This window comes from Lathamus discolor, chromosome Z (assembly GCF_037157495.1).
Source record: "Lathamus discolor isolate bLatDis1 chromosome Z, bLatDis1.hap1, whole genome shotgun sequence".
NCBI classification, from domain to species: Eukaryota; Metazoa; Chordata; class Aves; order Psittaciformes; family Psittacidae; genus Lathamus; species Lathamus discolor.
The window spans coordinates 44142014-44169665 of record NC_088909.1 but is presented as its reverse complement, the minus strand read 5'-3'; the positions used below and the strand labels follow the sequence as shown (position 1 = coordinate 44169665).

The following is a 27652-nucleotide window of genomic DNA, read 5'->3' as shown; positions in this document are numbered from 1 at the left end:
CCAAATTGCCAAGCAATTGCTCTGGTTGCTCAACCCAAATTACAACAGCAATGATGACAGCACTGCTGACTGAGGTGAAACCATGGAGCAACGTAACTAGTAACCTTGCAGAAAGAGGAAAGCACTTATTATGTAAAGGGATGATAGTTTTAGTTTCAAACAGTATCAGTTTCTGACAGAAAAATGTACATTTGGTGCCATTACGATCAAGAGCTGTCACTTGCTGTAACTACTGTATTAAGTTTTGAGCACAAGCCCACTGAGAGATCAACTACTTCAGCTACCTGACCATGGGACTTACTTTGAGAAAGCTGGTCTATTGAAGTTCATCTCAGAGAAAGGGAAAAGCATCTCTGAGCACAGGCTGGCGAAGCAGGTGGAGGCAGCTTTAAACAAAAGTTGCTGGGGGAGGGGAACCTCAATCCATCCTGCTTCTATCAGTCTGCTGCTGGTGCCAGCAAGAGATGCCCAGAGACTGGGCAGTAATCACAGGTTAGAAAGCAAGCACATGAAGAGCAGTGTAAAGGACTTCCAGCTATTCCAGCCAAGGACATTAAGGGCAACAAGAAAAACTTCTATAGGTACACTGGGAATACAGGAAGAAAACGAAAAATGTGGCACCCCTCTGGAAGGAAATGAGAAACCTGGTCACACAGGACATAGAAAAGACCAAAATGCTCAACGACTTTTTTCCTTGATCTTCACCAGCTCCAGCCACACTGCCCAAGCCACAGAAGGCAAATTCAAGGACTGGGAGAATGAAGAACCACCTGCTGCAGGAGAGGATCAGGTTCAAGAACACCTAAGTAACCTGAAGGTGCACCTGGTGGTCCATGGGACCTGATGAGATGCATCCACATGTCCTGATGAAACTGGTGGATGAAGTTGCCAAGGCATTATCTGTCATATTTGAGAAGTTGTGTCAGTCTAGTGAAGCTCCTGATGACTGGAAAAGGGGTAACATAAACTTTTTAAAAGGGGGAAAAAGAAAGACCCAGTGAACTACAGGCCAGTCAGTCTCAACTCTGTTCCCAGCAAGAACATGGAGGAGATCTTCTACTGTCACCAAAAGTCAGGAGAATAAAACTCCTTAATACCAATGTAGCATTAACAAGCAGGCATTATTTATTGCAGCACCAGATGCACAGGGGATACTTCTGCCTAACATGCATGCCGATTCTTACAGGTTTCTTGCTTATAAGCATTTATCTCATACATATATACCATAATTCCCAGAAACCTCATACATGCTGTAATTTCTTCCCAGAATTAATTAACACAGGTTACTACCCGCTACAGCATGTGCAGTCTGAGTGAGGGTCCCAAGGGTCTATGGGACCCGTGGCGGTCCTATCTTTGTTGACCTTCAGCTGAACTTCTCTCATTGCTTTCCTATTATCGCCCTAGGTTGGCTTCTCTTACCTTGTTCTGACTTTCTGAGGAATGGTTTCCAGTTCAATGAGCTGAACAGGCAAAGCATGTTCTTCACCCTTTGTCTTGTTCCTTCTTGACATATGTATGGTTTTGTTTAGTTAAAGGTTCAACTTGGCGGTTAGCTTCAGCTAACAATCAGTAAAACGAGTCTTATCCTATCAACAGGACATGGGGTGATGGTTTTAAACTAAAAGAGGGGATTCAGGCTGGATGTGAGAAAGAAATTCCTTGCAATGAGGGTGGTAAAACTATGGCACTGGTTGCCTAGAGAGAACGTGGATGGATGCACCATCCTTGGAGAAATTCAAGGCCAGGCTGGATGTGATTCTGGGCAACCTGACCTAGTTGAAGATGTGCCTGTTCACTGCAGGTGTGCCGGACTAGATGACCTTTTAAGGTCCCTTCCAACCTAAACTGTTCTATGATTCTACATAAAAAATAAAATCTTTTATTCCATTTTCAAACCAATTTGGATTCTGTCAGAATCCTTAAAATCACAAAGATCATGATAACACTTTTTGTGAAATCAAAGAAACAGACTTTAAAAGACACAAATCAAACACAACATAATGCCACTGCTGCTTCGTTATTGCTTATATAAATTCACTGATATTTTAAATCTCTGTAGTTTCCAAGACGATAACTGACTTATAACCACATTTTTCCTCACATGAGCTTAAAAAGAGTTATTTGCAAATGTCTAACTGTATTATTAGTTGTGCAATGACTGAAAAGAATTACTGTCCAGAATTCATCATTTGATAAAATTTGTAAAAAACAGTTCATCTTATGGTAGTTTCTTCCACTCACACATTAGAATTTCTCAAATGACTAATACACATTAGTAACTTCAAGATTACTTTTATGAGGTACTTTTATACCTACTTTTTTTAAGTAGGTATAATGTGAAATTTCTACAGCTAGCTGATTCATTACTGTGCATAACAAAGACAGTCAGCTTGTCATGAATTTTTAAAATCTGTATTATTTCAGAATATAAAACATAATTCAGTTACACTGAAAGCAAAATATACATTATTATTAAACCAAAATATTTTGGTGTGTTGTACTGAATGTAATTGGATTTTGAGCACTGTCTTTCTTGGATGCACAGTGCTATGTGAAGTCTGTATCTCAGTTCTCATTGAATTCACTCCTACTAGATCAGCTGTCTCTAGACCGTTTCTGAAGGTGACTGCAGTCATGCAATTTCCATGACCATAGTGAGATCACAGCTCATTTAAGGTTCAGCAAAAGAATCAGCTGAGATGGCACAGGTTTAGATTAGTTCTAATACTGTTAAAAACAAACAAACAAACAAACAAACAAACAAAACAAACAAAAAAAAAACAAACATTGGGAGGGGAAGTTTTGGTGTTTGGATCCCCTCCCCCCACCCCGACTGCATTTTGGTCAAGCAGTAACTTTCAAGAGAAATACCTGACTCTCACATTCTCTGTACATGAAAATCTGAGAATCTGTGTTTAAAGACCTCATTTACAGGGGTAAAATAGAAAATAACACAATTTTATGCCTGGGCATATTTCCATTCACTGTGACCTCTGAGCATGCTAACTTTAAAAGGTTTTTTTAGTAGAACAGGTGAAATTCTATCAGGGTGTACAAACCAGCTGACAAAATCGAAGTGGCATTGTCTACCTTAAAGCTGTCATTTCCTTAATGTCTGAATGTGCAAACCCAAATAAAATGCTTTTTTTTTTCACCTAAAAGGGGAAAAAAACCCTCTATTGTCCAAACTACTGCTTTTTTGTTGTTTCTTTCTACCACAACATTTGTGATGTTGTAACAGCAGCAGAGAACAGATCTGGGGATCAGATTCACTGCAACGCCCACACCACTGTAAACTGACATAAATAAGAACTGCACAGAAATTTAATTTCTGCTTTTGATTCATTGATTCCTTCCCAGAGCTTCTTTCTCAAAAGCAATGACACTTACTATATAAACTCCTCATTTGCCACTGCACCTTGAGCTGTATTTCAAAACACTCCAACTCCTTCATTTCCATTTAGTGTCTGCTGTAATTTATGTTCATGCCTAAAGCCCCGCTAAAGCTGGGCCACACAAGTCAGTGAAGTATCAAGGTAGTCAAGACAGATCCTCTACTGTGTCACAGACAGAGCATGTATCAAAACAAGCTTTAAAAAAAATATGGAAGTTTAGAGAAGAGAATAAAAACAAGCTCTGTTAAATCAACAAAGTGCATAGTACCATGCAAATCCTAAGAGCCAGGAGTACAAAGTACAAAAAACTCCCTTAACTTCAGCCACATCAGACAGAACACTGAAAAATCAGGCAGACAAAGCAAAGTTGACTCATTAGACTTGGCTGGAAGATGAATGGAAACAATGCAAGGACAAGGGCAGATTTAAGAGAGGCGCCATTTTCTGAGGTACACAACTTGCACGGCAATGAGCAAATGAAGAGCATGCTAGAAAGTTCTCATCAGTTGGTGACACACAGGCTAATTAAGGAAAATTAATGTTCCACTGCTGCTAGTAGCAAGCAAAAGAAGTTTCTTTTACTACCATCTGTGGTCAGGTAAATGAAATTCTTCTCTGAATAGCTGTAAGCCAGGCATGCACAGGCAGAACTAGGATGGTGCTAAAAAACCACATGCCAGAACTGAGGGTAACAGTAAAAAATGGTAAAGTGTCTGCTGACTTACAGCAGCATAGTATTGACATCACAGGATAATCATGATGTGCTGCTACTGCTTCATAAATTCTAAGGGAACTATGGGAGCATACTGCCAACTTAAATTATCCAAATTCTCTGGGCCTTTATATAATAATCTAACAACTCTGGTTTCCTAGGAAACAAAAACAAACCCACCAAAACCAGGATCCATCACCCCAAACTTAGCGCTTTTTGATGTGACAAAGTGCCACCTCATACCAGATTTTTTAAGTGATACGACCATGCATTTTAGTCCCAACTGACAAATTTTCACCAAAAATGCTTTTCACAAATTCTTTACTATAGCATTCTCCAGGAACATAAAAATTAACACACTACAGAGCATGCTGCTTTTCAGGTGACCAGAGCTTTGTGGTGGATCTGCTCAGACCTTCTCATTAACACTTTTTGTTGAGCTCCCAAAGAAGGCTGACAAGTTTTTAAACAAAACAAAATGCTAAACTATTAAGTCAAGATAATAACATAATATTTTAATTAAAAATATTAGCCATTCAAACAAAGAAAAAAATACTTAAAGAGACACTTCCATGGCTATTCTTTAGCCTCCGTACAATCCAGCCATGGTCTACTGCGCCCTTCTGACCAGATGTGAACTGCACATCATTACCTGGTCCAAGGAAGGGCTCTCCATCACAAATACATAGAGGTCTCCACTTCCTACTCTATGCAGGTTCTTTGGATGTCTTCTTCACCCATGGGCTCCCAAGGCTGCTGCAGACCCCACCCTTCCTTCACCCCCAGCCAAAACCACCCATCTTGCAGCCTGTGAATGCCCCTCTCACTCTCCTTCACAATCCACTGGAGCTCTAGAACAGAGGGAAATTCCTCCTCACCCACCCCGCCTTCTTAAGGGAGCTTAACCCAGCTGGAGAAAACTGAACAGAACAAAGAGCAAACACTGTCTTTTAACACTGAGATAGACCAATACCCTTCCTCTAACAGCAGGGACCCAGTAAGTATACATGAACAAAACCAAAACCTACTTCTCATGCCTCTTGTCTCTCCTCTCCCCAGCTTCCAGCTGTCCTTGACCTGCAGACTTCCTGAAACCCATCTCTGGTGGTACTACCTCCTGATCCATTCTTTTGGCATCCAAATGCTCCCATGGCAAAGACAATGAGAACTGAGCCTTGTTTCGCTTTGTTTTCCACATGCTATCTGATAATGATATTCAATGTTCCTTAGATCTGGTATTGATAGAGACTAACCATTCCCTGTTAGCATTCCTCACGCCATTTATTATCTTTTAGAGCTCAACAACCTTCTTCCCATCCTGCTCCTCTTCCTGCTCTCTCCACCTAAAAAGTCTCATTCTATTCAATCATGCCACTTAAGGAAGCTTTCAGATCAATTACTTTTTTTTGCACCTATACTAATTCTACTAGATCCTTCCTGAGGAGGTTCACAGGAACATACTATACTATTCAACTTCTGGATGTAGGATATATCCATCCTGGCATAATTGCACCCTTTTTGTTTCCTAATCCATGCCAAGTAGTTCCAAACATCAGACCAACATTTTGGCTCCAAACTAAGCACTTAACCTGACAACTTATGGAAACAAACACACAAACAAAAACTCCTGTCATTTTTAGATTTTATTTACAGTGTATCTAAGACCTCTTTCTATGCTGTTGCCATACAAATTCAGAACCCATAATTATGTATATAAAGTTAAGGCTGTTTTCTGACACAACTCGTTTCAGCTTCAGAGAGCTGAATTTTATTTGCCATGTATTCAGTTCAGCAACTCAATATCACAAGGTTGTTCTGCACATCTTCGTACTCTGTGTCCATTTTTACCACACGGAAGAACACCAGCGAAACTTTTCAATCTCAATCTTTTTTTCCAGGTACTTTTAAACATGTTGGAAAAAAACCCAAAACAGGTCACAGCAGAAATCTCACTAGGATGCTACTGGTAAAATAAAACCAACCCCAAACCCTTACTATTTATTCTGCTCTTCATTATCTACCTTTAAGTTGGATAGTAATCAAAGAATCTTCCTGTATCAGTTCAGGTTCTTCAGGAGTCTCTGATGAGGGACTACTAAACTCATTTTAGGAATCTAAGCAGACTCATCAGTACAAACATTGCTTAGCTCCTATTCAAGGATTATGTCAAAGAACTTGTCTTTGTGAGCAACAGCACTGCACCAAGTACCAAGGAGAAAAATTACTTCTACTGCTAAACCCAGGACAACTTCTTAAGAAAGGTTATCTCTTTGCCCACTAGTAGTCTGCTCTTTACTACAGTTTCTGACAAGTCCATTACAAACTCAAGCACGTCTGTAGATAAGTTGTCCTCAACTCCCTTAAAAAGTGCCAAAGGCCATATTAAACACAGAATACAGATCTCGATCTTTTTCTGACAATCAACATCTGGCTGTTAAAACCAGAACTTTAAGATGTAAAAGAACTTGCAGGAAAATGACATATACACACACAAATTTGGTAAGCAATGCAGGTATCTACCTGGTGGAAGAGAAAAAAACCTAAACCACAAAACTAAAAAATGTACCAAAAGAGCACTACATTTTATTCAGTTTGAATTCTACAGTTTGACAGCACATCATTACATTTAACACACAAATGAAGGAAGATACATAAGGAAGCAAGTGGACTTTAAATTCTAATTTGCAAGCCCATAGCTTATTGTAATACAATGAAATAAAAATTCTTGTGCCATTACAAAAATACCTGCTAGCACACCTTCTGTGCTTTTCAATGAGGCTCACTAAATACTGATGATCAGAGATGGCTGACTAGAATAAAGTAGGTTTTCAAGGTTAAATGTCAAGAAATGGTGGCCAAGCAAATTGTATAAACATAAAATGGGGTTTGGCGAGTTAAAAGAAAATGTCATTGTCTGCTTACCTAATCAAGGAGACATCTGATAATAGTAGTCACACATTTGAAAAGAGAATCATCCTTGCACTGCCATTTTAAAGCAAACCTTAGAACTCAGGCAAGGAGAATCTTAAGTTGCCAAGAATGTGCTTCAGCCACTAGTATACCTGATGTAAAGGATTAGCACACTTAAATTTATCTTCTTTTTAAGCTCTTACAGCTTATACATCACAAAACACTACTTCCACAAGGCTGATGAAGAGTTCATGTCCAAAAAGTATAACAAATCCTCAAAACATTGCAAAGCCGGCGAGTGCCTGAAGCATTCTGAACATCAATCTTGTTTTTATAAACAAACTTATGCTAACAAATTCAAAGCTGGAAGCAGTACATTTTTCAGATTTCCTTTTTTTAATGAAACAAACAAGGTACTGTAACTGTTAAGTTGCTAACTTGCTAGTCAGTCTGCTGCTCCTGAGAAGGATTTTTATATTTGTCCCTTTAAACAAACATAAAAAGATACTAGAGAAGTTAAATTTCCATACAAAATAAAACGCAATTTAACAGTATTTAATTATAAAATCACACTTAGTTCTAACAGGACACAAGCTTTTTCATATTCTCACAAATCCATCACAGAAACAAGCTGAGAAACAGGCACCACAGCATCTTCTTCAGTACACTTTTTAACTTTCTCATAATCTGAGTATTAATTAATCAACCGTACAAAGTATGCACAACACTAAGTCTGAAATACTGTATTCTATAGGTTTAAAACTTCTTTTGCGGAAACATTGAATTAGCTTAGCTTACAGTTTGTAAGCTAAGATAACCACAAATTAAAAATCAAAATCCTTAAAAAAACTTACCACTTTTTCATTTAGCCAAAACCCCATTCCAATCTAACATTACAGCATCACAAGGTTTATTACCCTGCTGTCTAATTACTGGAAGAAACCTACAAACACCATCCATGTCAAAAATAAACCATTCTTCAGACCTGCAATGAATATGACAGCAACTATCTCTCTAGGACTTTGCCTTTTAAATCCGAATTCCTTCAAGCAAAACAAAACAAAACAAACAAAAAACCACACAGAAAATTACTGAAACTAAACCAATGTTATATAAGGACAATGATCTGCTGAAAAAACACCCTTCGCAAACAACTGTAAAAAGCCAGTGAACACACAGCTGGTAATTTTCTGAAAAGAAGAGTTTAACTACTTCCTTGTTTCTTTACAGTGAATACACTGTATTCAGCTGGTTACAATGTTTCTCAAAAACATTCAAGGAATCCAAATCAGTTCTAGGGACAGTCTCAGTTTTATTATCATATGTGTGGACACAACACAGAGGACATTAAATAAGCTGTAAGACTGTATGTAGAATATAGTTTTAAATGTATTATATGAAGATGAAAGAGGGAACATTTTACCCACAGAGCTTCATATATAATAAATATGGCTTTTTTACACAAGATAACATGCATTACTAATTTACTGACAGATCCAAGCACTTAAAGAGTGAGTGTAGATATCAAGCATGACATTCTTTCACTATGACTTGAGTAACTGAAGTTAAGTTGCATGTACCTGTTTCCCCCAGATTTGGTATGTGGAAAAATAGTGATATGAATTAGCTACAACACTAAAACCCAAACCAAACCAAACCCCACACCCTTAACAGAAAAATCCTTTTGTTTTACAAGAACCAAGCATGAGAGTCTGACAAAAAGCTGTCTACATTTACACGCATGAAGTAGCACCGCTGACATTGGACTGCTTTTTGTCTCTTCATGAATTTTACAGGTTTCAAATTCCAACCAAACTCTGTTCATTTTTCTTCTAAATTTGTCCACAGTCTGTGTTTTATGCAGTTATTGTTACTATCTACATCTAGACACTGCACGTTTTTTCTTCTTTTATAGGCCATGTTATAGGTGAATGTTATTTCACCTACCATCCGACAGCATTATCTGCTGATTCAGAAAGAACATTTTATCCTACTGAACTGCTGTACTCCATCTAACAGTAAGCCAATAGCCACAACTGAATTTCCCAAATCAGAGAATACTGAGGGATTTCTTCTGTTTGAACAGTGAATTCCTAGGACAATACAAATTAGAAAACAAAGTGGATGCAGTTCTGCTATTCATTTTGGCACTCCCAAAATCTTCCTATCACATCTATCTTTGCTTAGCCATCACGCTGTTTTCTGACCAGCAAATGGACAGCTTTCATGCTTAAATACGAAGTTTAGCTTTAAACATGAAGCATTCAGACATTGTTCTTATATAGGTCAGTGGCAGTTTATAATAAACACACATGCAAGATGAGTTCATGATAAGCTTTTAATTCCAATATGATTATGGAGCGATTATAAAGATGAGACACACTTAAACAATATTTTAACACTACTACTTCCAAAACGAACTTCTTTAAGGACATAATATTGCCTTTAAAATGCCCTTCCTAACCACTGCCTTTCACAACTGATTAAAGGCAAAAGAGACACAAGCAAACACATTAACTGTCCAAAGAATCACTGTGCGGTATTTCTGCACTAGCCCACAGATCAAAATTCATGGTGCAAGAACAGCGATGTCTGCCACAAAACCAAAGCTTGTTTTGCTCACTGCTCCCCTTCTCCACTAGTATTTTGGATTTTATTCAGTGGAAGGGGCTGCTAAGGCTTTGCGACACTGACATGCTCCCAAAGGATCATTTTTTTCCAAAGTATTTGGAGTTTTAACTGTGCATATGGTAGCCAAAGGGCTTTCAATCTCCATTGCTCTGGTTCTTCTAATTACTGTTTTTGTAATTATCCCTAATTATGGCACTGGAACCATACAAACCATGCTGTCTCTTTCAGTGCAACAAAGCCACTGCATGCTTTCTCGAAAAGGCAAACCAAAAATTATCTCTCAGCCTGAAGAGAATCCTGCAACTATCCCCATCTGACCTCATCCACAGACTCCAAAATCATTCCCATATCATCCTTCTGGTTCAAGTCAAGTCAAACCCAGTTTTCAACCTTTTCCAAACACATCTGGAACAAACACAGGAAACAAACAGCTTCTTGGTTCAGGTGCAGGAGCAAGCAGTTCCTCCTGAGGAACACAGCTGATTAGGATTTCTTCATAGATCATGAATGGAAAAAAAGGTAATTCAAACCAGTCTGAACAATTTCCTCCCCACCAATATGCCAAAATGAAAATAAACAAATATTGAGTTTAAGTTGAACAGTTTTTAGGATAAATTCCTTACATCTAGAATGGCATTTCAGGAGACAGAAAAATACAACATCTATACTCTGAATATGCTCATAAGCACTCCTCTGTGAACTGTGATAGAACCACTTTCCTTTTGCTGGTCTGTCAGGTTTGAAGTAAGGACAGAAAGCTGTTCCGCATGTCAAGTTAATGCCTCAGAGACCAGCTTACACAGCTGCAGGAAAAAAAACCCAAAACCTGTACACAGACACAGAACGGAAAAAAAAAAACAAAATAACAAAAAAAAACCCCATCTTCCTTCTTCTTTTTCTAAACTACGAGGAAGATAACCTCTCCTGTTCTTCCCCACCTTACTTGACAGAATGGGAGATACTGACAAAGTTGCAAAGTTGTTACAGTATTATCTTAAGAAAAACAGTATAAATGACAGAACCAGCTTTCAGGTATAATGGAGCAACAACTTTTTTCTCCACAGCTGTTTATGCCAACCACCATTTTAAGTAGCTGGTGTAGAGGACTATAATTTGATTTCAGTTTCAAGGCAGCCGTTTTCATTTTACGCTGCTACGCAAGGACTAAATATATCAAAAAAATTTGTGCTTCTTTCAAGTGTTGTCACTTGTTACAGTGCTTCAGAACACAGGAAGATTTTTCTTCTTACAGTGAATACACAGGTAACGTACCTGCTGGAAGAAAAGCTCAGTTCAAAGTGTTTTTAATTGCTAAAAACAAAGATTACAAAGGAACAGTAAATCTGTGACAGAAAGATTGGAATGCAAGGAGATGGACATACAAATGCCTACCCTATAGATGAATATAAGCAGTTTCTGAGCCATAGCAAGTGAGGTACCCAAAGCAGGCTGGTTTTGCTGGCTGTCAGCAGTAAGTATGTATCAGGATTTGTCAGCTTAGGAAGAGCACTACATTAATGCAACTATAATGCTTGTGAAATCCTGCCTTGTTTAGTGTCATGGATCACACAGATGCAGCTGTGTAAGCATCTTCTTAGTGACCAAAATCTATCTAAATTCCATCTGAGCCTAGTGTTTCCTCTTGGACAGGTGGTTCTAAAAGCCTACACCCAGCCAACAAATAAACACCAGAAGGACAGATCTGGATCAAATTATCAAGTATAAATTTCAGCTTTGGCAGAGGATGGAGAACTTGCGGTCTTATTTTAAAATAAACCTTTCCTCTTGGGATGTACAATATTTTAAGGGTAGTAAACACCAAAATATTCAGACTCTCCTTAAAACACTGAAAACCTCAATTTTTTCCTGTGTTTTCCAGAGCTGAACAATACTTGCCTTACCAAACTGTATCAATACACTGGACTTCCTGCTGGTAAGTACAGCTGTGCTAAACTGGAAGTTTTACATGGCACATCAGAAAAAGTTGTGAACACCAGAAGCTGTTTCTAGAGAACTGTTTTGATTTTGATTTTCAAATTTGAGAAAAAAAATAAAATACAAAATTCTTCACCAAGTAGATTTGATAGTTTTCCCCTACGAAGCCTGGAAAAGGACTTCTGCAGGAATCTAAAAGCACACAAAACTTGTTCAGCAGCTACCAGTCCATGACACAAAAGGCAGTAACAGAAACACTGATGCACACAGACACAGAGCATGCAATACCTTCATATTAGATGCCTCAGTTTCCAGTTTTGTTAGGTGATTTGAGTTATCCTCTAGCTCTTGCCGAAGGTTAGAGTTCTCCATCTTCAATGCCTCAACTTGCCTTAACAGCTGATCATATGAAGCTGCAGCCATCCTGGGCTAGCCTCAGCCCTAAAAAAAGTGCAAGAAAATATTAAATTTAAACGTTTCAGGAGCTTCCACATGATACACGATCAAGCAAACAAAGCAAGTTCATTAAGAACTTCATAAGGCAGTAGGGGAAGGGAAAAGATAATAGTAACATCATACAAAATCATCCTTAGCATTCATGTTTCAGTTCTAACACCCAGAACTATGCCTTTGACCTTACTGCTTGTGTAACTCCATGTAATCAACTTTGCTCTTCCAGACAAATTTTAATTGAATCATTCAGCCTACTAAAACCTATGTAAAATTACTCAAAAATGCTTTAGTTCCTCAATATAAGTTTTGAAAATTGTATTTAATCTTTCTAAATTTAAAGTCATTGAAAAGTAACAACAAATATATACCGTTAAAGACAGGTACAATAACAAAAGCTGTACTACATTTGATACAACGAGTTTATTTCAAGAAGCAAGTCTTCATGCACTTGTCATCATTAAAGATGGGAGGAGGAAGAAGCCTGCCACTTACAGAGTTGTGATTCCCATGACACTACCAAGAAACTGAAGAAAAAAAATCCCGAACAAATTTCTTTTTCAAAATTTGGTCATGCTTTATGAGAGACCTCATTTCCTGGAAAACAAAAGTGATCTGAAACATACACTCTATTTTGTGAATTCTGTGCTTTTACTGTCAGGATGTTTCACCTGAAAGTTAGAAAGCTGTCAACGAGAGCTGTAACAATAAAGGAAAAAAAAAAAAGGAAAAAAAACCAAAAAGGGCAGACTGCTTCTATTCCATTTTTATTCAATAAGTAACAGTTTCGGAACATACACTGAATGGACAATTCTGCACAAGCCCAGGGAAAGGTAGATTAAAGTAGAAACATTTTCATATTAGTTGTCATAAATTAGTATTGTATCATAATATTGAATGTGTTAGGTTTGAGTGAAGTATATCACAGTTATTCATTTACATCTAATTTACAGAATGCTGTGCGCCTTGCATTTGACATGCATTTTGATTCTAACTAGAGTATCTTTTTCTCTCATCATTTTAGCTCATGATTATTAATTCATGAAAGGGCAGGTAATGATAAAAGAAATCAAGTTTTGCCATTTTCTGTCCATACTAAGGAATTCTCACCCAAAACTGGGAATTTAGAATAATTAGACGCATAAAGATGCATGCACACACAAAGAAAATAGAGAAAACTGAATGAAGAACCTACAGTAAAAAGCAACAGCACAGCTCTGATATTTCAAATGCAAAATAAGCTTAAATGTATTTATGTTAAATGAGTACTGGTCCAGTTTTTGAATGGGAGGTTTGTTTTGTCTTCTGCCTCTCCTGATCTAGGTTCCTACGCTTCTTTTTGCATCTTTTATTTTCATAACATGAAAATAGGACATCACCACCAGCATTCTGCTGTCACTTTCTGATTTATTCAAATGTCAAGCTTTACCCTGCAGGTTTTCAGGTAAAAAAAAAAATTGAGTTATCTGATTACCATGAGCTGGGTGATCCAAAACATCATTTTTGTTAAACAGATGCCCAGAGGGCAATAAGCACCCACCACAGGCAGAAACTCCCACCTGGCAGCATGGCCTCTGGCTGGAGTCACACTACCTGACCACAGCTCTACTGGATGCTGAGGTGCTTGCAGAAAGACTCCCTCACCAACAGGAATCACAGCAATGCCTGGCAGCTTCTTTCCACGAGGGCATTCACATTTACACCTCAGGATACAGCAAGAATGTTGAAGAGAACCCCCAGGGAGCAGAGGGTGAAAAAAGCACATGAAAAACTCATCTCGTGTTTTGAGAGCATGGCGAGGTCTGGGAAAAGTGTGTTTGCAATCAGTACATCCACACTGAAAACTGGACTGCAGGCAGCTGCTCTCACATTAGCAAGATACTGTGAGCCACCCAGGCATGTGCGTTCAAGATGCCTTCTACACCACTGGCTGAGGCATCTGGGACTTCTTGGGGACATACAGATGTATACATCACTCCCTGGCCCTCCAAAATAATTCTTCTTTTTCCTGCCTGTACAGAAAGGATTACCATGAATTTGAGGAAAACAGTGAACTGCTTTTCAGAAATAATGGATCTTGCCTACCCCAACCACATCAAATCATTTGATACACTGCCACACGTAAAATCATGTAATAAAATTACAGTAATAGAGACAAGCAGAGAAACTGTACATGGCTGAGGAGTAACTCAAGGACAAGATGACACTGGGCAGTGCTGAAAGCCCAGTAGTTGGGCTGGAGGCAGGCTGTTACCAAAGTTCCTCCGAAATCAGTCTGCAACAGGTACTTTAAATTGTTGCATTACTGACCTGGGCACAAGAAGTGGCATCAAAACTTTCTCCCATAAATTCGAGGCTTCACAAGGTCAGAACCCTAGACGTAGTACACATAGAATTTGATCAACTGAGAAATTCAGCAGTATTAACAAGGTGTAATTAAACAGCGTAACAATATAAGGTCACTCATGTAGGAATCTCATCATGGAAATAGTGGGAGAAGCAACTGGAGCTTTTCAGCAGCCAGCCCACAAGATACCCAGGCACTGCCAACATGACACTGGTGCATGGAAAGCAAACACAGTACCTGGAGTTATCAAGTCCTTTGACAAAAATTTAAATGGCTGCAGAGAAAGACGCTAAGCGATCAGGGGATAAAGGGTCTGTCATATGGGAACAGGCTTCATAAGCAAGCCTTTGCTGCCTCAGCACAACAAAGGCTGGAAAGACACTCTGTTATTACACTCAAGAGAGAAAAAAATATTTAAGTTAAAACACAGTACTGACAGAGAACAAATGGGTATAGAATGTTCATTTATCAACACAGGCTGGCCAGTATTCATTAGAAGTTATAAATCACAGAATCATAGATTAGTTAGGGCTGGAAAGGACCTTAAGATCATCTAGTTCCAACCGCCCTGCCATGGGAGGGATACCTCACACTAAACCATGTCACTCAAGGCTCTGTCCAACCTGGCCTTGAACGCCGCTTGGGATTCAACATCCTTGCCTAGCTCAATGCACAGGAAGGAACTAGACTTAGTGGTTCAGAAATCCCATCTTGTATTCCTGAAGCTCTATATGGAGGAGTACAGTGCTTATTTTCATCTCTCCAAGATGTATCTTTTTCTACTGAAATAATGAAACTCCAAAGCATTTCACAAAAGATACCATTATTTAATTTGAAAAATGTGAGAAACAGACACAGATAATGCATGACCACAAAGCAACTTACGCTTTCTGATGCTAAACTGAATTTCTCCTTTGCAGAGTGGTCATCATTGAAAAGGAGTAATGGAGATACCCCTGCCTCTAGATACAGTCCAAGAAATAACCCTCTTGGAATACAGAAATTTTGAAATTTAATTCCCTTATTGTAAGAATCACATAAAATCTAAGTCTCCTACTTTCTCATCATTACCCATATTCTCATCATTAAGAGGTTTCTTCTCCATCTCCTATCAAAGCAAGGTGAAATGATGGTAAGAAAATTCATGCTTCACTGAATCAGCACTTGACATGAATATACACAGCAAAAAAGAATTTAAAGCTCGATACAACTCTTACACACTAAAATCAAAATTAATTATAAGTCTAAATTTATGCAAACATACTGTTAAGATTTAGATATGCCTTTTCCTAAGTTACGATACCAGCATCAACTGGTACCAGTATCAGCCGCCCAGAAATTTCAAATTTAGACACATTCTTTTTAGTCTCTAATCCCAAGAGACAAGAAAAAACCCCTACAATAGAAACTTACAATTTTTTATTCATGGGAGTTTTTCTTTGAAATGAATAAACATATATACTCAGCATGAAGTGCTGCTCAAGAAACCCAGCAATTTGTGATCTATTACTTAAATCTCCTTATGAAAATATTTCAGACTCCCATCACTACTTTTTTTTTTTTTTCATCCACAAAGGCTATCACTGTTACCTGAGCATCCTATTTTTATAAAGCAACTCTGCAGAACACACCAGTCTTAAGTCTTTTGAGAACAGAGGCTAAGAGCAATTGGAACCCTACCACACTGGGTTTTTTTTCAACAGAGACAGAAACCTGGCAGTGTATGTTTGGAAAGATAGGTAACATTTTTAGATAACAACAGCCTATTTATTTCAGTTATAGAAATCTTCAATGTAGCAATTATTCTGTCACCCACAGCAACTGCCTGAGGGTGACTTTCTGTATTATCAAGTAAGTTATATGGATAGTTCAGACATCAAATTCAGTGAAAGAGAGGCAAATTCCTTTCTTCGATAAGGCCCAATCCAAAAACCACCACCGTCAGCCAAAGCTCCTGTTCATGTAATTGATTTTGGATAAACTTTGTTGAGTAGTACATCAGATGTTTGAGTCTCTAATAAGCAAACGGAATTTAGCATTCTGCTATGACCACCAATAAGCAGATGTGCTTCTCCACTCTGTAACTGAAGTTGTTTTCACAATGTAGTTTATCTTCCTAACTTGTAGTCACTGCACCTGAAATCCTGAGTATCTAGATTATAATTCCGTAAGGTCAGAAAGGACCATCAATTCTTTCTACATCCACAAATTTTACAAAATTCTTCAGTGCTGAGCCCAGTGTCTTATTCTTGACTATTCTGATAATTTTTACCATTCATTCCCATGTGATAATGGGGAATTGTGTCTTCAAGGGCATACCACTGAACTCGGGGGGGGCAAGACCAATCATGCTGTCATGAGATGTAGAAGTGCTAGGCAGGTCTAGGAGTTCTGACATCCAGGGGATAGTGCTAATGCTGGGAGGGCTGCACTGGTGCCTGCCCATCGCTGCCGGCCCTACCCACCTCCCACAGGGTTTCCACCAGGGAAGACAGAAGGGCTCAGCTGCTCAAGTGGCAGCTGCCTAAACCGCTGCAGATCAGTGCCTGACCACCAAAGTAAATTGAAATAGGTGTCGGTTTAATTTACTATGCTGGGCCATTAACCACAATGCTTCATCAGCTGTTACACAGCTATTTCCAAAAGAGGGGCAAGGCTCACAGAGGCAAAAAATACAGCACAGCCATTCTCACGTAAGCCAGGCCCACTTACTAACTTTATCCTTAAATGGATCATTTTCATATAGATACCTTTATCAGTACACTAAAGAGAATAAAGTGAGAGGAGGTTTGGCTATTTCTATTTTGAACGTATCAAACCATGTCAATTTACATTAATGCAATTTCTCCGTTGATTGAATACTGCATTAATTTTTCTATTATTTTGTTTGAAGCTTGTCTTCAGGTTAAATGGCTTATATGTAAATACCCTTCTGCTTGTCCTTTTTCCACTGAGGCAAAATATCAGCAAGTGCTGTGTTTAAGAACGTATCAAAAATGAGCATCAGCAGGCCAGGACTGCCTTACCCATTCCAGTCTGGGGCAAGCTTTCCAGGCCTGCTGTTTAAAAAATGTTTATCCTTCACAGGAATTAACACCTTCCTACTCCATGAAAAATATTCCCATCAACCTTAGACTGTAAAAGCCCATTACCCTGATTCTTTCCAGAGAGAGCAGAAAAATTGTGTCCAGCAGGGGGGCTGGAACTAGATGATAAGGTCGCTTCCAACCCAAGCTATTCTACAATTCTGTGATCACACCGAACTACGTTATTTCTAGTGAGAAGACTATTCTTTATTAGAATGGCGTTCATTGCCGTATTTAATCCTCCTATTCCTACCCATATTTAAGAACAAACCTCAACTTCTGTCAGTAGCAGCTGGAAGAGAGGTTATTTGGTTTGGGTTCCTTATCTGAGCTATGAGGGCACACAAATGTAATTAGGAATCTGAAAGCCGTGAGCCTTTGAGTGGGGTTAAAGAGAATTGAGAAAATACGCTGTGCAGAATGAGAATTGCCCATGAGTGGACGAGCAGATCTCATGCCTTCTGTCTGTTTTTTCATGCTTCATTTGCATGGTCAGGTCATCAGAGACACAGGAGAGGGCAGAACACAGCCATCATGGAAAACTGCTCTTCATCAGCTCGTTTTAGCAACAAGGCCTTTGATAGCAGAAACTGAATTGCAAGTTATGCAACCCTACTCCTTTTAATAAATTTGAAAAAGATTACATTGAAAAAAATTGACAGCAAATTATACCAAATTATAATCTCTAGATTAGGTAACCTCTGAATCCCTGGGTTTTTCAGAGCCATTACTATTAACAGTTATCCTACTACATTGTGTGAAAGGGTTAGCCCCTTTAAAAGGAAAACACGCAATTTTCTCTAAACCTCAGCTTCACCAAGAGGATTTTCTTAGTTTTTCTACCCACTTCTACACAAAGGTTATCTTTCTGGACAGCAGGCTAGAACACTTAAATGTTACTATACCGACCCTCTTAAATCCTTTTGAGTGGGAGGTAGAGAGGTTTTTCTGTTTTGTTCTTCCATAAATGAACTTGTATCTTGGCAAGAGCTTTCAATCCATTGTCGTATTTTGGGATATTTCCTTAAGTTCAGTACTTGGCCTGTACTCACCAACCATCAGCAGGAGAACCATCATCTGCTCTTCCCAACCAAAACACAACTTGGCTGATAAATTAATAAATAACCCATGTTCTCACTCCTTAAAAGACCAGGAGAAGCAAAGAGAAGATGATGGTCTGAACTCTTCATCTGTGTTCTTCACTACAGGTCAAGCATCATGGGGGTCAAGTGTGTGTGTCAGAAACAGAAATGACCCCACATTTAGAATGTTACTAAAGAATGAGAACAGTCAAAAAAATTATCCTGTTAGTACAAAAAAAAAAAAAAAAAAAAAAAAAAAAACCCCCAAAAAAACCACCACCCAAACCAAAAAGAGGGAAATCAAGAAGTCACACATTTCAGGCTATGAACAGTCAAGTTCAGCTTTTATTACACTGCCCAGAAAATTCCCACTTCATAACTCTAGGGAGTTCCTTAGCTTGTAAAAGTCACACTGCATTCAGAACACAACTATGAAAATACAAAATATGATTTGCATTTAAATACTGTATTGAACACAAAGCAGTCCAGACATCATCTGAATCATAACTTATATTGGACCAAGGATGATTCACAAGCCTGAACACTCACTTTTCATGATGACCATCTCTGCTATTCACGGCTAATTGTGCATGCCTCACTGAATATGACTTGCTCCTGCTTACTTTTCTATTTCTCATAATCTTTTAAGGATTCAATTCTAGAAAGTTTAAGATATTAAAAATTCCAATACATGTCTTTATTTTCCAATTTTACCTGAAAACACAAATTAACCCCCAAACCATTAATATCAGATGAATCATCTTAAAAAAAAAATAATATTATAATAAAGAAATATTTCCCACATTGGGTGACCTATCAGGGTCATCTTCAGGGTTCCTTTCAACACTTGTAGGGAACAGAAGATCACTTGCTTTGCAGGAAGTGTACTAACATCTGTTCACACAGGTCCTGCCCAAATCTTGGAAAACCACCAATAGAGGCTTGGTCTTCACTGACAATACCTTAATTGTCCCAACATACCACTAGTAATATATGCAGATTTAGAACAGTATTTCATTACATTGATAAAAAAAATTAATCATGTTTCATCAGCATAAACATTTTATCACCTGAGTTAAGACATATATTGAAATACAACATAAGAATTTAGAGACCAAAGGAACCAATTTAAGCATACACATTTCCAAGTTACTCCTGTATTATTCCACACTGATGATACACTAACAGTGAACTATGACAACACGCATCAGAACATTTGTTATAGCCAAGTGTATTGTACAAATGTTTTGGCAAGTTGCATTTGAGGGATGATGCTTAAGAAAGTCTGCACTCATAAATAAAGTATTCCATTTAAAAAGTGATGTTTTATTCAAGCTGCCATGTTTTAGAGCATGACTACAGCTTCTTAGAGGAACTGCTTAGATTGTTAAACAAACAATACTGTTTCTTTTTAAGACTTAAAGGAACAGGAAGAAGCATCACCACAATAATCATCATAATCACTACTGTACTTTTGTCACTCTCTTTCCTTTCATTAAAAAAGTGCTGAAGGCACCTCTGCATCTATTGTATCTTCTAATACTTAAGCAACTGTAATGAACCTTCAAAACTTTACAGGGGAAACAACTAGTGTCACCAATTTACACTTTGAAACCAATTACTCCACATAGTAAGTTCTTAACTGATGTTTTAAAATGTAACACTATCCAAAGCCTCTCTTACTGACGGACAGGAAATCTATACATGTCTCTACACAGATATATCTATAAATCTATGTGTATCATTAAAAATATTGGCATAGAAATATTTTAAGAGAATGTTTACTATAAAGCAGAAATTTGAAGTCAGTAAGTTAGACCTGCCTTCATCAAACCATTTTGTGTGTCACCTTAAGACTGATTAAGAGAAAAAATATTGTACCAGTTACTTTGAGTTGCCTTAAAAATACAGAAGAGTTCCAGGAAACTACTTTCAATACGTATATTTACGTGTATTTTCTACTGTATTATCCATGTGTGTATAGTAATTTTACCGAAAAGACTTCTATGCAAACTAAGAAGGTGTATGTTTCTTGCTACGCCTTTAAAAGTCATCCTTCAGTATATGACTATCCAAATCAAGTCAAAACCAGGTTTCAACTGATACCTTGAAGAAAATCCTATCAAACGAAAAATGCTCCTTACACCTGATGGCCAGGGTCCTCTGTATGCATAACCGAGAATAATTTTAAAACCGGATCCAAACAACGAATAGGATGAAATAATTTGGCAGCATGAGTCTTCCAGAGATCACCACACACTTCTGCAAAAGCAAGGCGCGTTCAGCTAGCAGTGACCTAATTACCAGAGTAAAAGCTGCGTATCTGACAAAGGAAGAGAAAGAACCTACTGCTTCATACATAATTTATTAAGATTTCCCACAGCATTCAGGTTAAGTCGCGGACCCCAGCATCTCTTTGTGATGTTAAATAAACGTGTAAGAAGTCAGCGGACCCCAGGGCGTACCGAGGGCGCAGCGCTCCCCCCCGGACCGCTGCTTCCCGGGCCCGCTGGCCACCGCCCGGCCTCCCGCGGCCCGCGACTCTCCCTCCCCGCCGAGCACAAGCGCTGCGGCAGCGGCGAAACTGCCTCCCCAGTCACTAACAAAGCCGGGCTGCTGCCACCGCGGGCAGCGCCTCCCCGCGCACCAAGGGACACCTCTGCATGCCAGGCAAGGGCTACTCGCCCACCCCCCTTCCCTCCTGACCTTCCTCCTGCTCCTCCCGGCCATGGAGATCACGGCCGCCGCAGAGCTCCGCGGCCGCTTTGTGTCTCTCGCGGGCCGGGTCTCGGTCCCCCCGCAGCGGCTTCCCGCCCTGCCCGGCCGCGGATTTCTCCTCCCCGCCGCGCCCGCAGCTCCTTTTCTTCTTAAGCCCCAAAAGCCGCTTTTTTCTCCCCTCCCGGCGGCACCGCCGCCTTCCTGTCAGAGACGCTCTGCACCTCCCCGGCCCCCGCCGCAGCCGCACTCACCCCATGACCGGGATTCCTCCATCCCGCCGCTCGAGCCCGGCCCCACCCGCGGCCGCCGGCTGCGCCAGCGCCGCGGCCACTGCTGCCCTGATGGTCACGTGAGAACAGCGCAGCAGCGCGACCAATAAGGGGGCACGCCCTGGAGGATGTGACCGCCCCCTTCCTCTCCCCTCCCCCACCCTTCCTCTCCCCTCCTCCCCCTCGGTAACCAGCTGCGTCCCCGCCCCGCGCCGACGGGTACGCCATGCCGGGAGCTGCGGCGGGTCTCAGCCCCGAAACAGGGTCGCCCTCCGTCCGCAGCAACGCTGCAGGCCCCAGTCTTCCGACACCGGCCACTACCGGCTGCACAGGTAACGTAACATGCAGGGCAGAGCTGTGTTAATGCGTACGGGCTCACGCGCCGGTCGCTGGGTGAGGTTTGAACCGCCGAGGAGGCAGGCAAGGACTTTCTTCTGGAGACAGAAGCACCCCCAGTACTGCAACAGACCTTGCACACGCCGTAAAAAACTGTATCAGGAGCATCTGCCGCAGCTTAGTTGTGATGATCATCGTTCATCCTCCTTTCAGTAAAAGGACACAAGGACTACATACCATCTAAGACCACAATCTTATGCATTAATACAAAGGAAAATACTCTGCTGTTATATAATAATGAAACTAGGTACTGCACATACTAAAATTGAAACCAGTGCAGTTCATCTAAATGTTAAAGAAATACATGGAGACTGCTTACTAAAAAAGGCAAGTATAAGCATTTCCTTCAAGGGCATCTACAATTAATTTACCATTCAGTAAAAATACTGTTTTCATGTGCTTTTCTGGTATAAAGTCACCATGACTTGTTAGTTTAGCTTAAACGCATACAAGTTTCTTCACCAAGAGGGTGATCAGGCATTAGAACAGGCTGCCCAGGGAAGTGGTGGAATCAGTTCCTGGAAGTTTTCAAAAACTATAAAGAGGCCCTCAGTGACATGGTTTAGTGGTGGACTTGGCAGTGCTGTGATAATGATTGGTTTTGATGGTCTTAAGGGTGTTTTCCAATAGAGTTGCTTCTATGATTCTATATTCTATCTGTTGCTATACCAAATTAAAACTCTTTAAGTCCCAGCTTAGTGATGGGTTGGAAAGAAAATCCAAAAGACAGATGAACAAGCAAATCATTTCATGAAACTGTTTTAAACTTGCCTTCCAGAATTAATCTCTCTCCAAGAATAAGGATATAAGAAAGCACGCATGAATATGATTTAAAACCCCACAGAAGCACATTATGACTCTTAAGACAGCAGAAATTAAGCCACAGTTCAGGTGTCTTGAGTTTGAAGTCTGTATTTTCACTTAAAAAAAAGGCTATATAGACAACAGGTACTATGGAGATGTTGCTTAAAAAAATCCAGCTCTAATATGAAAGGCCGCTTGGTAGAAACAGCAAAATATTAAGTCATTTTAATCCTCTAGAAGCATTCAATAAGCCTGTGGGCAGTGTAGTCCATCTAGACAGTGCTTGACAGAAGGCATATGAAGAAACACAAAAATTTCTCAGCTAAAGCAAACGAATACCTTTCTATGTGGCACTTCACATAAATTATGGAGTTACATGCTTATACAAGTGAACAGAATAGATAGCTCGTTAAAAACATACATTCTTACATGCCTGTGGAAATTTCATTCTTCCTATCATAGTTTCTTTGGTAAGAAACAAGCAGGCTTGTGATACCTCGTGGTTGGGACCAGACAAAGGCACTGCAGGCCTGTGTATGCATGCAATAAATTGCACCCAGATACTTAAATACTACTGATACCTTAATTTCAGCTGTTTTCTTGTGGCTCTGTTTTCCAGCCACAGAAGTAATACTCCACTCAGAAATAATGCTGTTTACTAGATCACCTTTCATCAAATGTCTTCATGATTAAGGAGATGGGTAACATTATGTCATCTGCTACCTTCAGCATAGTATCACACAAAATCCTCTTTGACTTCATCAGCATGACAAACTACAGTGGGCGTATCACTTAATTTTAATTTGAAATGTGTTACTACAACAGCTTAAGTGGGCCAGTATTAAAGGGTGTTTCAGGCTATATGATTTTTTGCTACAAAGCTTCTATTAATTACAGCAATAGTTGGCATGTCTGTGGTTTGTGATCTGTGTTTCAGAGACAGACTTCCCACTCCCTCAACTGTAACAGATTACCACATTACTGAACTACTGCACAGATTTGAAGATTAGAACCTAAGCAGGACTTAGATCTAAAGCCATCTTACTTTGTATCTTACTGATGTACATCACCATTCCTCCCCTCAGAAAAGCAAACCAAAATGCTTCCAGTCATTATAGTCCAACTCTCCATCCTAAAATTATTTACATTAGCATAAGTGTATACTCAAGTATTTTTATATGCAAAGACAATACCAAAGAACTGATGCCAAAGAAAATGCCAGAGAAACTGAAATCCTATATAATTTAAAAGCTAAACTGCATACTTCTAAGTGAAAAACTAAGCCTGAGAAGTGTAGTTAATTTTCTAGAATTCAAAATGGGAATATCAAAGACTGATGGCTACACAATGTATTTCATTTGTTTAAGCACATCATACTGCATTTTCTGCAACTCTGAAAAACTAACCATAGTTAGGTCTTATTCTGAGAAGATACTTGTTAGTCGTGGTACTGGTTATTCGTTTCTTAGCCTGGTAGTCACAAGCTGTGTAAGTCAGTAAATTCAGTGCTGATGAGTGCCGTTACATTCACTGCTCTATGGCCTGAAGTCCCGTATTTACCAGCAGAACAAGCATAGCGTAAGCAGCAGCACAGATTCTCTAAAACCTTTTGCCAAGATGACAGATGGGTGGGAGGCATAAAGAGTTTCCTTCCTTGCTCATAGTAATGCCCACTCTATTAAAATTTTCAGAAAAATGGTAGCATATGTTTTGTGTCTGTGGCACATGCACTTGCCTCTAAAGCAAAATCCAGTATTAAGTGAAATTCAATTTAGTATGCAGCGTGTTTTAGTAGTAAGATTATCCTTCTCATACTCTACCTTCCAGTGGTGTTAAAACATTCATGTATAGCCAAACAGGTGAATGGCACTATAACACATACTCTTATTTTCTTTCAAAACCAATTTCTATGTGCAGTACTGGATTCTGGTAAAAGACCTAATACAATCTCACATAAAGGTCAGGCTCTCCATAAAAAATAAGATACAGAAAAGAACTGATCAAAGAAAAGTCTTGTTTAGACTAAGTTTATTTTTGGTTAGTTATTTTCTGCCTGGCAGAAGAAACAAGATGTCTTTTTCATTATTTTAAAATTACCATTACCAGGACAGATCTCATAATACCTGCTCCTTATTACATTAAAAAAACCTCAACCTTTAAAATGTATTAAACGGATGAAGTCTCTGCATATTAGCTGTCAAATCCCAGGGACACAAAATTTTAGTATTGAAAAAAAAAAAAAAATCAGCTCAGCTTCAGTATTCCAAATAGAATTACTTTTACTATTTTGGACAAGATGCCTGCAGTCTACCCAGCACAGCATTCTCAAACAGCCAAATGGGAATTTGGCTCCACAAAAGGAATCAGCAGTCTTTTCATAGTGCATGGATTACATCAAATATTCTAAATATTGCCCAACTTTTTACTGCATTTATAAAACTCCAGTTTGAGACCAAATAAAATTGTCATAACCATGTTCCCAACACACACAAAGTAGGGCTAAATAGAACCTCTGAGCAGATAAAGATCCACATTTTTAAAAAAATAAATTACATTCCCCCAAATACCTATCTGCTTCATAAAATCAAGTGTATTACAACTGAAAATGCAAGGTTTTCTGGTTTTAGATATAGATAAACCAGCTCATACATGGGGCAGCTCTCTTCGCTTTCACAGCCCTTACCCTCTGCAGTACTACCCTTCTCCCTAGTAGCTTTTCACTAATATAAAGTGACTGATATTTCATTATTAGTGATGGCACATGCACAGACTCTAGCTAGTGAGTGGGTTGAACAAGTAGCTGAATTCTGTCTTTTGCCAGGTGCTATGGTTGGTATTACTCGTAAATATGAAATGTAGTGTTGCCAAATTAAGGAACCTTGCCTTCAGAATTTTACTTATTAATACAAGTTTACACACTGACTTACACTGTTTAGAAAGGTGGTCTAAACAGATTTGATTAACAAAATAAACTGAAAAAAAAATATTAAAAATTCCTGGTTTACATAGATGCAAATTTCATTCTACCAAAGGATTTGATAATCTTTTAGCAGCTGCTATAACCAAAGATTGTCTCTTGCCTTTCACATTAATTTAAAAATCAGTGAAACTGAACATGGTCTCTGCTTCTCTTTTCTTTGGAAATCATGAAGTTGCTTTCACCTCTCTCACTATCACAACAGTGTTCTGTTCCCTCTTGAGCCTTGTCCTAGCCATGCAACCAGGATCAGCAACAGTTTGTATATACACACATTGGGAATACTCATACCTTGCTCCCATCAGCACTAATATCAGTGCTTTGACCATGAAAAGCTGCATTCCTACATTATCTATCAGGATGCTTTTAGAAATGTTGGTATTATTTCCCCATAGAGATGACCTTCAACTCTGAGAATTAGAACATCACACAGAGGGTTCCCGCAGATCAAGAAACTAAAGGACCATCTTTTCTCATGCAGATACAGAAAGAATGGAGGAAAGAACTGTGTCACTCTTCCTAATGCATCATCCAGAACACATGCACACATGTCTTCTGACAGTAATCCTACAAAAACGAGTAGGAAATTTCTGTATGGAGAACAGAGAATCAAAAAAAAAGTTGTTCTTTTAAGATCTTTTATTATGTACTAAAATTCTATTTATTTTTTCTTCTCTTTTATTCCCCCTTCACCTCTCAGCCAAGGCTATGCTACAAGTTCCTGAACTTGAAAAGGTTTTTCCACACACAATGAAAAGACCTGTCTTTTGCAAGGGTCAGTTAACTACTGGAAAGTCCTGTAAAATAAGTTAAATGAGAAAAGCAGAGAAATACATGCTATTTAATTATTTTGCAGATAATACAGAGACATACAGAAAAGCTATCGACTGCTTGTTAGATCCCTTACTATTATAATCCTGTACTATAATCCTTTACTGTATCTTCCACATAGAAGCCTTGTCTAGCATACCTAAGGGATTCTCAGGGAATTATTTTTCAGAGGAAAAGCTCTTCCTATAGGACTTTGTTGATTTACACAGATTTCTCCTCTTTTCCCCATGTTGGCCATAGAGTAGATAAATATTCAATGTTCAGAGAAAGATCAAGAATTTGTTGTTTTTCAAGGTGCCTTGGAGAAAGCCAGGCTCTGGATTTGCCTGGTCTCCACTATAGCTATCTCTGGTAATCAAAGCACTCTGCTTTAGAATACTTTATCATTAGCTGTCACACAGCTCTCAGCTCTGATGTACCTTTCTACCCAGGGCTGCATATCTATCAGCTGCTTACACACTGATCAAGGGTCAGACCCAGTAGAAGAAACTGAGTGTATACCTGAAATACGTACAGTGGCCTGAACTACAAGACAAAGCATTAATTTGCTTCTTAATATTTAGCATGAGCCATAAGAAGCTGCAGTATTCACATTTGTACATGATAAATGGATGATCAGATTCAGTTTGTTGTCACACTGTGGTTGACAGAGGTCACTGCTAAAAAAATGCATGCTACATGGTTATAAGCACTTTATAGCTAAGACAGGAGCATCCCAGAATTCCACACCACCCTGACAAATGGAAGCTCTGTCACTTCAGTGAAATATTCACCTCTTTCTTCACAATCTTCTTTTTAGTCTTCCATTCTGTTTGGTTTGAACCAGCTGGTCTTAATCAAAGAACTGATTTCTTGTAAGCATTCTTACATTTCAGTAATAAATCAGTGCAAAAAAATCTATATAGCTAGAGATCATCACCAAGTTTTTTGCTGAAGATACTGAAAAGGAGGGAAGATCAATTTTTGTGGAATCATGTAAGCAAAGACCTTTTACAAAACGGTATGTTAACCATCACTATTCTCCAAGTCTAAGAAAAAAAAAGTTCCAGCTACAGGCAAGTTTCTTAAAGCTTACTGCATTAAGAAGAGCTGTGACAAGGTCTAGA

General features: G+C 39.0%; 1 protein-coding gene across 1 annotated transcript in view; it reads right to left on the bottom strand.

Moving 5' to 3' along the window:
* Positions 1–27652, bottom strand: part of APC (APC regulator of WNT signaling pathway) — an 89117-nt gene that overhangs the window by 43945 nt on the left and 17520 nt on the right. Inside the window, exon 2 of the mRNA XM_065661256.1 lies at positions 11875–12027. Coding sequence (XP_065517328.1) covers positions 11875–12009 — 135 coding nt within the window. The 5' untranslated portion in view covers positions 12010–12027. The remainder of the gene's footprint in view (positions 1–11874; positions 12028–27652) is intronic.